Consider the following 16,056-nt stretch of genomic DNA (forward strand, 5'->3'; position numbering starts at 1 on the left):
GGGGGGGCACCAGCCCGGTCCCCCAGCCCCCGAGGCCACAGAGGGGCAGGGGCAGAGCCCTCAGGTGCGTGGCAGCACCAGACCCCCAGCTGCAGGGCTGTGCTGCATCACCCATGGTCTGGGAAACCAAGAGCCAAAGGGCAACCTGCCTGTTTTCCCTTCTTCTACTAACTGTAGCTACTATAGCAGATATTTTTGCAAGAAAAAATCCTTACCTTTTGACCTTTCCCTGCACTTTTGGCTCAGAAGACAGTTCCCCATAGACTTAGCCAGCAGTGCTCCCCCAGGTTCACCAGTGCAGAACCGCAAATGTTAGATTTGCCCCACTACTGAAAACAACACATACGAATCGAGTTGGTAGCGAATAAGGACTTTATTCTAAGATGTAAGCTGAAGCAATGAGCATATGAAGCAACGACCACTAGAAAAAAAAAACTGAAAAACACATCAAATAGTTGTATTTTACCAGTTCAGTTTGAACACAAAAGTCTCCTTCAGTAAAATGTATGCACAGGCCAAAAGCATATGCAGAAGCTCTGAAAGTCACCTAGAGCAGTGCTTTTAATATCTAAGAGGTCTTCTCTATGAAAATCTTTACGCCAGGAAAACTTCATGTAACAAAGAACACAAAATTAAAAATGATTTGTTAATTCTGCGTGGCACTGTCAAGAAGAAGGGGGATAATATATCCCAAAAGAGTACGCATCTTTAAGATGTATAAATTCAAAGTCCCTAGAACACAAGTCTGCTGCCAAACCAAGTACCTGTTTTTCTTCCTCATTTAGAAATTCAAGTGAAGTATGTCTTTTGAGAGATCATAGAGAGATCGTGTTCTGGAGTTAAAGCTAGTCAGATCACACAGTCTGCTCGCCAGCAAGGAAATCTTCACTGACACACATACCCAACAGACCCCTTCTCTTCGTCTTTATAACAAACAGCACCCTACCATTAAAAGCTGCAAGTTGCATCAAATTATACTTCTGTAAAATTTTTGAAAACAGACATTAAACCAAATATTTCCTTAACTGTCTTAATATAAGAGGCCAAATGCTGCTCTCCTTGAATTCTCCCTCCATATTCATTTCAGTACCGCTGGAAGGAAGCTGTGTGTGCACACAGACAGCAGAGCTGCCTCTGTACAAGTCAGAGGTGGTAGTTATTTTAACCTGGCTCACACATGTGACGTCAAAAAAGGGCTAGCAGGACCATTTATGTGCTATTTTCAAGGTCTGCCAACTTAATTCTATGCACACATATATACTTATATATATATAAAATGCATAGTGGCCTTCAATTATAAGAAAAATGTAATTTAGTTTTAAAACTCCTTTCGGGACTTTAGAATTTTAGTGGTTAATCCACTAAATCCACAGGTAATATGAGCTGAATGGTCACGTTTCTTAGCACAGTACCATAAATGCACCACCTTAGAAACTGCTATTATGGGGACTAATCCAATAACAACAGTGGCAGCAACAAAATCCATTGTCAGGACAAATGTCAGTCAGGCATTAAAAAAATATGTCTCTGAAGAATTGCATTGTTTTTAAAAAATACACTGAAATATTCTATACAAGAATATAGGCATCACACTTAAGAATCTAAATTTATAACCACTTACATGTGTTAGCTATTCTTAATAAACCATTTACGTTTGCTACCCACCTATAGTAGCTACAGTTTCAAATTGGGAACACCGCAAATTTATGAACCTTCCCTGAGATCAGTAATCCAAAATAAATAGCCCTGCAAGTGTAACAGTGTAAACTCTGGATTTAAGTCTTCGGTAAGAATCAGTTCTCAAAATCCAAGGAGAACATTGAGCAAACGTAAACATAGCAATCATTTCGTCAGTTTTGAGTTATTCTCAGCAACAGTGGAACCTATGTGAGATGAAACATCCAAACGTTGAAGACGCGTCATTTGTATCATACAATATGGTTGTCCTAGTTCACTTTCCTATCATTGAACCCCTGAACACATCCAGCCGTGATGTGGATCTCCAAATTGCGACCCAGATCTGCTCCTCCACTCTGCACAATCTTTACAGTGCCTTTAAAAACACTTTTTTTGCGGATCTTATTCTTGAATAGAGGAATGGCGAATAGATCTGTGATAATCTTCTGGACTAGTCACAAGTTCTGGTAAATCATAGCCTCTCAGAAGATGTCCACTGTTTTGTTGAGCAAAGTAATACAGCTGCCTGGCAAACATTGGTTCAACCTTAAGAACAGACAAAATGTTAATCAGACATGTGACAAAATTTCATGCGCCTCATCTTAGTTATTTATATTAGTTTTAAGTCAAAAACAAGGCAGGACAAAACAGTTCTGCTTACCAGAATGGGAAAACTATTTCAGTGGTGTCCCTAATCTCTGTTTTAAGCCTGTTCTGCTGCCAAGTGCCTTGCTAATTGCTCACACTCCTTCCCTCCACAGCCTTTGTTTAGAAGGGCATGTACCAGTGACACAAATGATGTATTAGCAGTTGCAGCCCCGTAGCCAGCCCCTGGGTCTGAGCGATGCCATGTCTGTGGCCACTGCCTGTGCTCAAGCACGCACGCAAAGTGCTAAAAGCCTTGTCTGTGTTGTAAAGTACCTTGAGGACTTAACTTGAAATACTGGAGCCCTCAGCTAGACTGAGATACATCATCAAATGACTGTGTGTTTGAAGTCTAATTTCAATCTAACACCCAGGTTACTCTTGTTTCAGCTCATTCAAGCTCTGATGAGGAATCTCTTCAACCACCAAGAGGGATTTGTATGATTTAACCCTGCCTTCACTTCTGCCTCTTCAGAAACCACCTCAGGGCTTTGGGCTCTGACTGTAAATACTTAAGTTGCACACTGAGAACAAACACCTGAAGCTGTCCTTACTATCAGGGGATGGACAAGGTTGGACAACTCTTCTCCATAACCTTCTCCTGCCAGGCATCCAGCCCCTCCATGTTAAGACACAGGCACCACTTTGGAGGAAAAATATGCTCTCTGTGGATCCCCCCTCAGGGAAGGGAGAGATTCAGAAGGGATCGCTGCCTTGGAGCATCCCCACCAATCCCTCCCTCTTCCCTTCCTCTTATCAGCATTTGGAGGCAGCTGAGCACCTCCAACCCTGCTATGGGGGAGAAGGGAAGGCAGCAGGGCAGGTGAGCCAGACAGCTCTCAGGGCATAGCTGTTTGGTGGCATGGTGGAGCCCCACCAGCCCATTAGCGAGGACATCCTGAGAAGCTGAGGAGCAACTGATAAGGGGGAAGGCAAAGATCTAGAAAGAGCAGGAGGTACAGGATCACCAAAAACTGACAGGACAGGAGATGGTGACGGGGATTGGAGATGCTAGGAAGGAGGGATGGATAACCTGGGATGGATTTGTGAATTTCCCACCTTCCACCCCAGAGACTCGCTAAGCATCAGTATGGCAGTACAAAAGCTAGGCAGCTGAGGGGAGGCCACAGCTTATGACAAAAGGCTGAATTGGGACTTCTGAGGGGGCCTTCAAAAAATTAGGAAAAAAGAAATTAAGAAAAAAATTTTCTTCCCAAGGATGCAATAGGTTAAGCCCTGCCACTAACGTGTGCATTATCACCTCTCTTGTGGTTTTATGGGCCAATACAGCCAATTTAGAAAGTACCTGGTCTCAGTCTCCGTCATCACCCTCTCTCAGATAGCATCCCGAAACACTAGCTTTGAGTGTGTGTGAACTGTGGTCAGTCAGCCCATGAGCTTGCCAGCTACCTTAACCCCAAAGCTGCACACACAGTCCCTGCATCCCATGTAGGGCTGAGGTCCCTGAAATGCAGGCTGGGATTCTGGAGCACCTTCAGGTGCAGTGGTGTTGAAAGCACCACGTCCTGCACCAGTGTGACAGCCCAAGGAGCTGCATACACAACTAGGCCAGCAATAACATCACTGCCCAGCTCTTCCGGGATACCTTTCAGCTTTAAGTTTTGAAGGGATTTGCAAAAAGAGATTACTGATGCTGTACAGAGAGGGAAATCAGGTGCTCTGCCCTAATGATAGCCAGCAGTCAGTCCTTGGCAGATCTGGGGATTCAACCCTCAGTCTGGATGGTGCTGCATTATCAAGCATTTTTAACCTCCCTCACAACCTACACAAGGTAGAAAAGCCTGGCTGGCAGATTCAAATCCTCCAAGGAATTATGTTTCTTTTAGGTAAGGAAGAAGTCCTACTTACATGGGCTGTAATTAGTTTCCTCTGCCTCTGCGGATCTGGAAATTCTTCCCCAAAGCACAGAGCAACCTGGTATCTCGGCAGCGGGCGTCCATGGTGAGCAAAGGCTTGCAGCTCTGGGAAGAGAGAACGGGACATGTTGTCGGTTAACCCTGGCAGGAAAGTAAGCACCACGCAGTGCTGCTGGCTCACTCCCACCAGTGGGATGGGGGAGAAAATCAGAAGGGCGAAAGTGAGAAAACTTTTGGGCTGAGATAAAGACCATTTAATAGGTAAAACTTCAAAAAAAATTAAAAAAAAAAAAAAAGACAAAACAAAACGAAGAAAAACAAGTGATGCAAAAAGCAATCGCTCACCTCCAGCCAACGGATGCCCAGCCAGTCCCCAAGCAACAGCAACCTCTGGCAAATTTACCACCTCCATCCGCCCCCCCCCCAAGTTTCACTGCTGACCATGAGGCCATACAGTAGGGAATATCCCTTTGGTCAACTTGGGTCAGTTGTCCTGGCTGTGCCCCCTCACGACCTCTTGTCCACCCCAGCCTACTCGCTGTGACGGCAGGGTGAGACTTGGAGAAAGCCTTGACGCCGTGCAAGCACTGTTCAGCAATAGCTAAAACATCCCTGTGTTACCAGCACTGTTATGGCCACAGATCCAAAAGGAAGCACCACATCATCTGCTATGAAGAAAATTAACTTTATCATTAACTCTATCAGCCGACACCAGTCCAGGCCAGTAAGAAAGACTGTGGATGGCTGAGCTCCAGATAGAGGACCATGGAGAACAGTGGGAGAAGATGAAGTTACTCCAGGGGAGGATGAGAGAGGTCAGAAAACAGACAAAAGGTAAGGAGGAGAAACTGAGTTTGGAGACTTTCCCAGAGATCAGGGGGAGCTAGTTATAACTCTGCAATTTTTCTGTTTGCCTTGCCTCACAAGTCATTTCATATGCACAAACCGGGTTGTCTTCCGATTAGCATTTCTATTGGAAGAACCTCCTGGAGCAGACACCGGCGGTAGCTGGGACCCACTCAAGTGGATGCCCACCAGCAGCACTGAAACCAGTGGTTTAGTACAGCCAGAGTCTCAAAGAACTGTTAGTCACAAAATTCAGCCTCAGCTAGACACAGTCACCGAGCCACGGTCATCACTGTGCCTAGTGGGGGACGGACAGGCACAGGAAGGTGAAGGACCTTATTTAAGCCATGCACTGAGCCAGCAAAAAACCCTGTGTCTTGTGCGCTACTGCACTCTTTTCACCAACCCATCCTTGCACAAAGGGAAAAGGTCAAATTATGTAATTATTCCAGTAGTCAAAGCATCCCCCATGAAAGACAGCAGGGGAGACCTCTAGAAGAGACTTCCACTCGGCCCAAAATCACTATATTGTGTTTTAGACACTGCATTTCCTTCCAGAAAAGAGAAAACTCCACCTAGCACAATAACCTTGTTAAACTGTTTACTACGTAGTTGATTGGTAAAGATTTCATTTTAATTTATAACCTTGTTCATGCTTTCTGGAAAAAGTTGACATTAATATTAAAACTTGACATGACAAATGCACCTTTCCCCAAAATATAGCACTGACATTTCTATTCCAACTGCAGGCTTCTTTTTAGACCAAGGCATGAATGCAGCAGCCACCACAAGTGTCCCAGCCCTGGCTTGGGACTACTGGTCTTACTGGGAGGGTCAGTAATAAGGGCAAAACAATGGGCCACTCACTTAAAAAATAAAGAATAGTTCTCCCCAGAGTCTCCCCCAAAATCCCCTAAAAGCATTGTGAACTTTTTCGGGGTATGCCAAGAGCGAAGAGAGATTTTCCATAGGACCCTCTGTGCTTCCCTCTGTGCTGCCAGAGCACAGGGAAGGACGATCCACCGAAGGCCAGTCCAATGTCATGCTGCTCATGGGGAACTTCTGCCCCGTTCTTCTTTCCCCACAGTTCTACTTGACCTCAGCAATTCTCCAAATCCTGAATACCTGTGGGAGCACCACACAGTAGCCCACGGCATGGACATGGAGAAGAAAGCCCTTTCTTTCCCCCCAGCAGGATAACTGGGGCTTGAGGTCAGCTTCATACTTCTCTGAAACCCTCCACTCGCTCCATCTCCCTTTCCAGGCCCAAGTGCTTCCTCCTGCACCTCAGGGCTCCCCATGAGCCTCCCCAAACCTTCCCCATCTTCTGCTACTCCGGCTCCAGCCACCTTCCTTCTCCCAAGCCAACCCTCTTCTGGCTGCCGCCCTCATGCTCCCAAATTCTCTTCCTCTATCCTCCTATTCTCCACCCAGCCCAATTTACTGCATTTATTATGCAGTACTCCCCATAGACCATCCACCTGGTTTCTGATTTATTGCCATTTCAGCCTTCTCAACAGCACAGGCTGCTCAACATGGGCCTCAATGTTCTGCTGCAGTTTGCATTGCAGGGTCCAGCTCCTCAACAGGGTCCTACTAGCTGTGGTCCACACTAGTTCTGCTTCTGCCCCTTTCTCTGCTGTTCAGTATTTCATTTCCTGGCAGAGGTCTCCCCCTTCTCTTCCCAAGGAAGCCCTGGTTTCCTAAGGGGGGAGTCCCCAAGCTTGCCTGCAGTCTGGGATTTTGGTACATTCAGTTAACATGCAGATGTGATACACCCATGGCAAGTCACTCACAAACCCAGCAGAGCAGCAACACATGCAAAAACTCACTTTTCACACACCACAGACTATGACTTCAACCACATGCTTGGGTTTGCACAGGCATTGGTGCATAAGTAATTTAGGAGGGGGAAAAAATAACTATTGCTTGAGCTTATCTTTGGGGTTAAGTGTCTAAAAAGAGATGTCCTGTCAACCGTTTGGAAGAACCCAGACTACATCTAAAAAACCACCTGAGAAAAGGGAAAGGGATTTCCAAAACCATCATCAGAGGCAGAATTATACATCTTTAAATTAGCATGTGATTGAAGCCCAAGCCAATACCCTGACCTCAAATTCCCCTTTCTAACTGTCAATTTTCACATCCATATGAGATTTCTCCCTTTAAACGCATTTCTTGCTTGACCATTTTGCTAGGATGGTGCATCAACCTTGCAATATAAAGTAGCTAAAGCTGTTGGTTTGGGTTTAGTGTTTGGGTTGTTGGTTTTTTTTTTTAATTTTGCAAGGCATTATTCTCCTAAGAGACTCAAGCCAGTGCTGATGCCCTGTTCTAATGGGAAAACACACCAAACCATAGGCACTCAGTTCACCTGTAGCAATGCCACACATCTCAAAAAAGGGGACAACGTATTCCCACTGCCTAAGTTGTCCTCTGTGATTATGACCAGCTCCCACCACTTTCTCTGGGCAGACAGCTTTTCATCCTCTAACTGCTCAGAAGTGATGTGAAGCGGGGTTGAGGCTTTGCCTCTTCTCTCCACAGGCTGGAAGGAGAAGGCACCATCCTGAAGCATGCCCTTGCCCTCTCTGTACTCAGATGCTCCAAACTGCCCTGTGCAAAATGAGACATTCTCACATTGCTCTGGAGAGGTAACGCACCTCCATGCTTAGAGCCATCTGGAAACTCTAGAGTTTGTGAAATCCTTTTCACCCCCCCAGATATCTTTTAAACACTAGTACAGACTGAAAAGATGGATTTCTACTGAAATTCATGCTGCTATTTGTATACTCTGAGCAAGATCTCAAGCTCGCTCTGTGTCAGGTTGAGAGCAGCCCAAGTGAGACCACAGACCTGCCCGGGACTTACGCTAGCAGATCCAAGATCAGGATCCACTCCTCTGTCACTCAACACTTGGGAAAACTATCTTGTTACACTTAAAGAGATGTGAGGTTTGGGGTGTCACCAGCCAAGCATCAGTTCACTCCTGCTGGTTTATGCAGGGACATGGCAAGTGCATGGAGCACAGAATTTGACAGGATTATTCAGGAGTCAACCACCCCTTGACCGTGCTTGCTCAGAAAAAGACGTGAGAGGTAATTCTTATTGTAACTCAAAAGGTAACGTGAAAAGAGCACTCCCACAAAACTGATGTGGAGAGTGACTGTGTGACATCTCCGTAAACGATACCAAAGCCATAGTGGGAATTACCTGCTAAGAACTGCTGAGTATCAAAGAGCTTGCATGTTTGGTCCCGCTCCAGCTTGTTGGGTCGGTCACTGCAGAGCGCCAGAGGCCCGTCCCAGTAGATCCTGCTTTGGCAAAGTCTCTTAGCGTAGAGGCCATCAGGTGCCATCCACAGTATTACTCCTCGTTCCAGGTGGTTCAGTAGTTTTTCTATGTTCTTCCTCTGGCCATTATCCTCCGGGTAAGGGAAGATAACTTGCTCCAAGCTGCTGACCTCATAACTTTGGCCATGGGATATCCTACAACCTTCAGGACTAGAAGTTGTCACCTCCTTTACTAGTATTTCACGGTAATATAAACAGATGTGGAGCCGACAATCTACAAGGAGAGAAAAAAAAAAAAAAAATCACTGTGATACATCAGTATGAATAACTTACATTTCAGATCTGTACTAAGGCCAAGAGACAAGTTTGCATGAGATTTCTGAGCCTGGTTATCACCACAACCTGGAAGACAGGCTCACATTAGAAAAAATAATCTAAAGAATAGAAATACTAAAACTTTTGGGGCACAGTAGCATTAATGTGCTCTCATTTTATTGTAAGGGCTACTGATGTGGGAATTTGGTAGGAACTAATATCCCTCAAACTTCACACTTGTGATTAAAAGGAAAAGTCTGCACACAGAAAGTTGTTGTTCGTCACATTTTCCAAGTTCACATCACAATTAAACCCACCAGCTCAGTACACTTCCTCAGATTTAATCAGGAAGTAGCTGTGTTTCTCCCCAGATTTTGCATAAAAGAGGCTTCTGCACAAGGGCCCTGCAAGTTTGCACTTGGCTGCCTGAAGAGAAGCGACTGTTGGCTCCAACCTTACCCCACCTTACTTTCAAATGGCCATTCGAGCAACTCGGCTGACCCCTAAGAACTCACACAGCACTGAATGCATATAGATGAGTGTATGTAAAAAAATACATACATATGTATGTAAAAGATACATGCGTGGTGTGTGCATATAACATATTTTTTTTTACATATATATATACAAACACACGCACACATATATACATACATACAGACCCTGACTGAGGAGAATAATCCCGCTCGAGAAACCTGCTGAGTGTCACGTTACAGGTTTATCCATTATTTCTGAGAAAAGCACATTCCCACACCTTTTCCCAGAGTCATTCAGAAAGCCCCCTAGCATCCAGATGTGTGCAAACCTGGCTGAAATAACTTCCCTTTTCTTTCCCGAATGCCTTTTTTTCACCAGGAACAACGAAGCAGAACAAAGCCAGATGGCACCAGCAGGAGCAGTTTTGGTGGGGGCTCCTCCGAAATGAAAAACTGAGCTAAAAGTCACTGACAACCCCAAAATTTCCCACCTCCCTTTGGAAGGCCTGATTTGGCCACTCAGCGAAGCAACCCAGCACTGACACTGTGAGCCAGCGAAGCACTTTCATTAACTTTAACCACATCCATCCCATGGAGCTGGGGCTACAAGTGCTTAAGTATCTTGGAAAACAGAGGCTTAAGCCCATACACCGACCTCATTCATTAAAGCGGTTTCTTTTTTTGCTTCTTTTTTCTTTACATCAGAAAGGAGAGACAGTGCCAGGGCAAGTCAGAGGTGGGAGTCTCTTGCCAAGCTCCCCCAAAAGCCCAGGGGGTTATGGACCTTACCTGACAGGGCGAGGGCTTCACCAGACCTTATGCTTGGCTCAATCGGGATGCCAGGAGTCTGGGACTCAGGAGGGGCACAAGCATAAAACGTTCCTGTCACCTGACAACCTGTTTTCACAAACAAAAGTCAGTGACAGCTATCTAAATCCTAGAAGAAAAGCTCGAGCATAGATCACAGCAATGCAAAAGCAAGTTTTTCTGGGCCCCACCAGGAACTCTCTCCCTTCCCCCCCTTCTTCTTAAAAAGGTCTCATTTCCCAATTTTTCCAGGTATGCTAACTTTACCAATCTCTCCAGATGTTATTTGGGCTGTATTTTCATTTGTGTCTGCATGAAATACTCCCTTGGCATTTCAGTATTCCCCCTAGTGCTTTCTCCTTGCTGAACGTGTTATTCTATTGCAGAAATAATTTACATTTGTAACTAGACTATAGTGCTCTTAAAAGTCAGCTGGATAAAATAATCCATTCAGTATAAGGAATGTTACTAAGGACAGGTATAACAGTACAGCTGGAATTAACACTGTTTAAAAAGCAAGCAAAGAACATTGTGCAGCAGGAGCTTACTAGGGTTTTATTACCAGGAGTATTATTAGACTGTTCCAAGAGATGCCTACCAGTAAGTGGATTATAACGCGGGCAATTGATGTTTTCTTCTGTTTCTTAATGTCAATGAAAGTCTCTTGAAGCTGTCTGCAAGTGACTTGCAGACAAGCACACACTATCTTCCCCAATGGCAGAACCCACCACGATCAGGAGATGGAGTAATGAGGATACAAAACACTCACATCTCTTGGAGAAGTCTTAGAGCCCAATGGGAAACCCAACACCCACCACTAGCAACTGCCTCCAAATTCACCAAAGTGTCCGAAGGTGTGTTTAACTACAGCAGAGGGATGTACTTCAGGACAATTAATTTAGCCTGCTACTTCGATTTTTTATTAGCTCAACCAAAAGCAAAGGATTTTACCAGCAGAAGTTGCAGTGCACTGAGCATTTACTTTTTAGCAGACCCAAAGAAACAAAAGTTTATTTCTCTGCACCAAAACCTCTAGAGAAGTGTCCTCTGAAAATGTAATATCTGCTCCAAGACGTCCTCCCTTGCTTCCTGTCTTTTCTGCCCTTTGGAACCAGCTGCTTCTCCTCACAAAGCAAATGCCTGAATCCTCAGGTGAGTTATCCTGCAAGGGTCTATGGCACACGGTTCCCTTTCTCTTATGTTTTATCCCCTGCAGGCTTCACTGTTGCCAATTTTCACAATTCAGGCTTTTTCCTAAGGATGCAGAGCTTGGAAAGCCATGATTCTGTTAGGCTCGGGTACTGGGAGATCTTCGGGGAAGGGAACGTCCCTTTATTCTGTTTCTGCTGTACCAGCCCCAAGAGAGACTCAATCCATGACAAGTTGTCCCATTGCCACAGCACTAAAATAAAGTAATAACTTCAGCTTTCCTCTCAGGAGAATAATGCCATTCTAATCCACAAGGCTGGAGGGAAAAACCTCACTGATGTGTGCCTCAAAAGGTCCAAAAATCAGAAAGCAAAGCTAAAGAATACATGTTCCCATTTGAGGCGTGTTGAGGGGGTTTTGGTTGGCTTCTTATTGCTCAGGGCTTTTGAGACAGCTGAGGACTTTTGGGGGCTAACTTTTACCAGCTCAGAGGACTGTAGCCCACGCACCGCACGTATGCTGGCAGTGAAAGCAAGAGCCAGGACAAAGGCTCTTGCCACGGGCCTGGTGGCTTTCTCTGAAGGGAGCCCAGCACTCCTCTCCACCCTCTCCTGCTAATGCCAACAAAAAACACGAATCAAAAAACCTGAAATCTGCAGCCTTCCTAGGTGACCAACCTCAGCCAGCAACCCTGAACGGGAGCATCTTACCGTTTTCACAGCCAGGCCCTTGCCAGTGGTGGCTGCGAGCTGCGAAGGGGACGCTGGCACACTGGTAGGGGATGTCAGGATGCGGCTGCTCCGGGGCAAAATCCCTCCAGTTCCGTTCGTGGGGCACCATGTAGTTTGGTACCTATTCACAGTTCAACGAGATTATTCTTTTACTCGACAGCTGTCAAAACTAACGCTCCGCATTGCACCAGCTTTTGCATTGCAGCTCCTTGATTTCATCTGCCAAAAGCCCGCGGAGGTCTCAGCATTGCCCAGGCCACACAAATGGCACTTCGCCACCACCACCAATGAGGCTTTCAAATGAACTTCTCACCACTGGTGTAAATAACAAGCAGGGTGGAATAACAAAAGGCAGTCAAAGCAGCGCTGGTAAATGTCTGCTTGGAAGAGCAAAGCTTCATTGGGTGCTTACAGTCTGGCATCAACAGAATGGCAGCGCCCTAGTATCTATGGCCCGACAGAAAAGAGCTATTACTCTGGGATAAACAACACCAAGGGAAATCAACTGCCCTGTGGCCTCATATGACATTAGAAAAGTTGCTTCTCAATTTCTCAGTTTTCATAATAAAGTTTCTTCCCAGAGAGAACTAGAGAGCCACGCCAGCAAAGACAGACATAGCACGGGGCACAGAAATGACGCTGCTCAAGGTACAAGCACCAAGCAAAGTGCATGACTGATGTCGTACCTGAGATGGTAGTGAAGTGTAAGGAGACGTTATGGGAAAGGGATGGTTCATCATTAACGGTTGTTCCTCCAAGCTGATCTGTTTTGCACCTGTGTTCACCAGAGGGACGAAAATAAATGACGTCAACCACATCTTAAGGAAATCTGAAATTGGCACACTGAAGACAAATCTGTGCAACCTGCTTTTGAACACGCAGAGGGCTAAAATGCCCTCCAGCACTGCTTTGGGACAGGATTCCCAGCTCTCCTTTAAGGCAGCTCCAGGGGGCAGCCTGTCCTGCTGGGCTCCCCGGTGCCCCACAGCAAAGTGCTGCCCAGCTGTACCCCATGTGCCGCGATGCCCTCCCCGGGCCCTGCCAAGCCTTTGCCTCCCACAAGCCCTGCCTGGCACCAGGGGCTTCTTGGAGAGCAGGCACTGCCCCAAGCCTCTGCCCAGGAGGCTGCAGGCTGGGCATCCCTCTCTCCTGACTCTTCCCCCTGCAGCAGTTACCTACCGTCCGGCTCAAAACACTTCTGCTCCTCCCTGTATTCAAAAACCTATCTCCAGCAAGCAATTTATTATTTTATTTTATTTTTGCCTGTCCCTCGAGTCGCTTGCTTGGCTCTCGCTACACAGAACTGGCAAGGGAGGCTCCAGCTAAAAGAGCAGTTCCTCCAGCGCTGTGCAGGGCGCCTGTTTGCATCTCCTGCAAGGGCTCCTTTTCACTGCTCCAACTCAAACCCCAGCTGGTCTCCTGCAGAAGCAGCCTCTCAAGTCATCAGAAGGAGCTGCACTTGAGCCCTGCCTTTTGGCTCCCTAAAAGACTTAAAAAGACCGCACGGCCATTCCAGACAAGCACGCTTCAGCCCTCGTATGCCTACAATGAGACACATCGACACGCTCTTACACAGGGAATTTGAGATGCTTTACCTTTTTTAGCTCCTTCTGGCACTATTCTGTACACTTTATAGGGATCTGAGATGTCCAGCTGGCTTCTCTCCACCAGTTCTTCAAAGTCATTGCTCTTGTTCAAAGCACACCTTAATCTTGTCTTCCAGGTAGGGGGATCTGGTTTATCAATGCCCTCTCTGAACTTTCCTTTAAAAAGAGCCCAGGCCTGGAAACGTTTCAGATAATCAAAAGAACAAGGGGGAAAAAAAAAAAAAAAGAAAGAAAGAAAGAAAAAAAAAAAAGGAAAAGAATCAACTACAAGGTACAAGTCCACAATGCATGAAACAGCATATATGTGTGTGCTCATATGTGCATGAATTTACTTCCTACAGGTTTAGGCTGAGAAAAAAAGCAGCACGGCAAGGTAGGGAACAGAGTTTATCAGGCACAAGGAAAGGGAGAAAATGATCCAAGACGAATGTGGAAACAGACATGCTGCAGTCCCACAAGCATTTAGCTCCACAGAGAGAAGTGCGAAAGGGCAGGCTGTCTCATCCATCCATCCATCCCCCCCATCCGGGGCAGAGCCAGGGCCACCAGGCAGGCAGCTGGTGGCAGCAGGTACCCAGCAGAGCCATCCTGCAGAGGCAGGTGGCGAGGTCAGGATGGCAAGGGGCCACTGCAAAGCCTCCGGGCATCCCTCCTGCCCTGGCTGTGTCCCACAACCCCAACCCTGGGCTGAGCCCTACCTTGAAGAGGGCAGCATCCTCCTCACGGTTGTAGTCCTGCTTGCCGGCGTGCTTCCAAGGGATGCGGAAGATGCTCTTCTCGTCGTTCTCCCACACCAGCCCCGGGTACTTGCCACTGTCTATCTGGTCGATCAGCCACTGGCGGAGTTTCCCGTTGCCACAGCTCACCGAGTTCATCCCGCAGTCGCCTGGCTCCAAGTTCATGCCACTCGTGATGGGAGTCAGGTGGGGGGGTTTCGGGGTGCCTCACTGAGCCCACTTCTCCACACACACCCAACCACCGGCTCTCTGGGGGGCTGCAGAGGAGGGGGACAGGAGCAGGATGGGGGGAGAGGAAAACCCACAGGTCAGGCACCGGCTGAAGTTCCCATGAAGAGCCACACCAGCGGTCCCCAGCGCACAGATATCATACCCAACGTCAGCTACGGCATACAAGGGGGGCCCCGGGGAGCCCAGGAAACATGGTACAGAGCCTCAGGAAAACAGGCACAGCCCCCCACAGCCCTCCCCAGGCACGGCTCGTGCTGCAGACTTTGACAGACTTCCCCCCTGTCCCGACGCTGCTTTGCATGAACACACATGGGCTGTTGAAATTTTCACTGCAAGGGACTCAAGGCACAAAGCCCTTGTCCTGCTCCGAGTTCAACTGGCTTTTTACTTTTTAAAGAAAAAAATTGCATAAAAATGTATTTGCACATGAGAGTGCACATATGTAACGTTAGACACATGCACACAATTTGGAGGGCTTCACACGCAGTTATGATTTACACAGCATCTAACTATAACGCCAAAGTAGTTTTCACAGACTCACTTAGGCAAGACACGTTTGAACACATGATGTCCTATACATATCTCCCCCTCCAACTGCTCCCAGCACGCACAGAGAGTAACATTCAGATTTACACATTGCAAATACTCAGAAGTGACAAGACAGCAACCTACAGAGCCTGGCACAAGGGCACTGTTCCCAAAGACGTGGGAGCTTGCCAGCCCCACAGATCCCTAGCCACACACAGAGGTGCCCACACACACTAGGAGTGGTGCGGCTCCGCAGTGATGGACACCCGCTGCCAAGGTCCTAAGGTGAGGACACTGACACAAGTGATGGGGACCCAGTGTCAGGTTTGTCTCCCCAACCTAAAAAAATGCTTGAATGCCCCGAACTTAGGTTGGGTGGCTTTTTCCCCCTCATTACATTGAATTGTGGTAAGTGATGAAGTGATTCCTCACCCACACAGGGTTTCAGAGCCCCTTGTCAGACAGGTGCACACCGCTGGGGTAGCTGCCCGTGGGCAGATGGGCACCCCTTACACCCCTCCTCAGGCAGCAGCATCCCCCCCAGACACCAAACCCAGTACCTCACCTTCTCCCCTGGGCACGATGTGCCTGGGGGGCAGCCGGGACCACGGGTGCCCTGCGCGTGGTCCACTGATGCCCACGCAAAGACCCCCAAAAAGTCCTGTCCCCCCTTAGAGTAGAAAGTGGATCCCCCCACCCATCCCCGCGACCCTCCCCAGGATAGAGGGAACGGGCAGCACCGGGGGCTGGTGCGCGCCTCCACCTCGGGGGCAGGTAACGGGCCGGCGATTAATTTTTTGCTTTAAATTAGGGGAATAAATATTAAAAAAAAAAAAAAAAAAAAAAAAAAAAAAAAGAAAAAAAAAAGACAAAAGACCAGAAATCTATGATCTCCACAGCTGTAACACTGAGCCTGCAGCAAGCCGCCTGGAGTAGTCCTCGCAGCACGGCACAGCGCAGGAACAGACCCTCCCGCTTCAAAGGGAGCATAGAAAATAAGAGGACAAAGATGGAATGAAACACACAAGTAGCTGGAGAGGAGAAGTACTCAGAGAAACAGGAAAACACGCTGTCCTCCTTCCGATTAAAAGGGAGAAAAAAGGACGATGACAGACAATGAAGAGTAAAGGCAAACAG

The 16,056-nt window shown here is 47.1% G+C and overlaps 1 protein-coding gene across 1 annotated transcript; it reads right to left on the reverse strand.

Annotated features, from left to right (window-relative positions):
• Positions 1-427: 427 nt before the first annotated feature.
• Positions 428-14,416, reverse strand: IRF4 (interferon regulatory factor 4). The gene is made up of 8 exons (XM_014940811.1): positions 14,122-14,416; positions 13,412-13,598; positions 12,503-12,591; positions 11,796-11,937; positions 9,919-10,026; positions 8,259-8,612; positions 4,192-4,304; positions 428-2,223 (listed from the first exon to the last, which is right to left on the reverse strand). The coding sequence occupies exons 1-8, from the start codon at positions 14,323-14,325 to the stop codon at positions 2,080-2,082; spliced, it is 1,341 nt and encodes a 446-aa protein (XP_014796297.1). The 5' UTR covers positions 14,326-14,416; the 3' UTR covers positions 428-2,079.
• Between the last annotated feature and the right edge of the window lie 1,640 nt (positions 14,417-16,056).

This window comes from Calidris pugnax, unplaced genomic scaffold, assembly GCF_001431845.1.
Source record: "Calidris pugnax isolate Ruff unplaced genomic scaffold, ASM143184v1 scaffold8, whole genome shotgun sequence".
In the NCBI taxonomy this organism is placed as follows: Eukaryota; Metazoa; Chordata; class Aves; order Charadriiformes; family Scolopacidae; genus Calidris; species Calidris pugnax.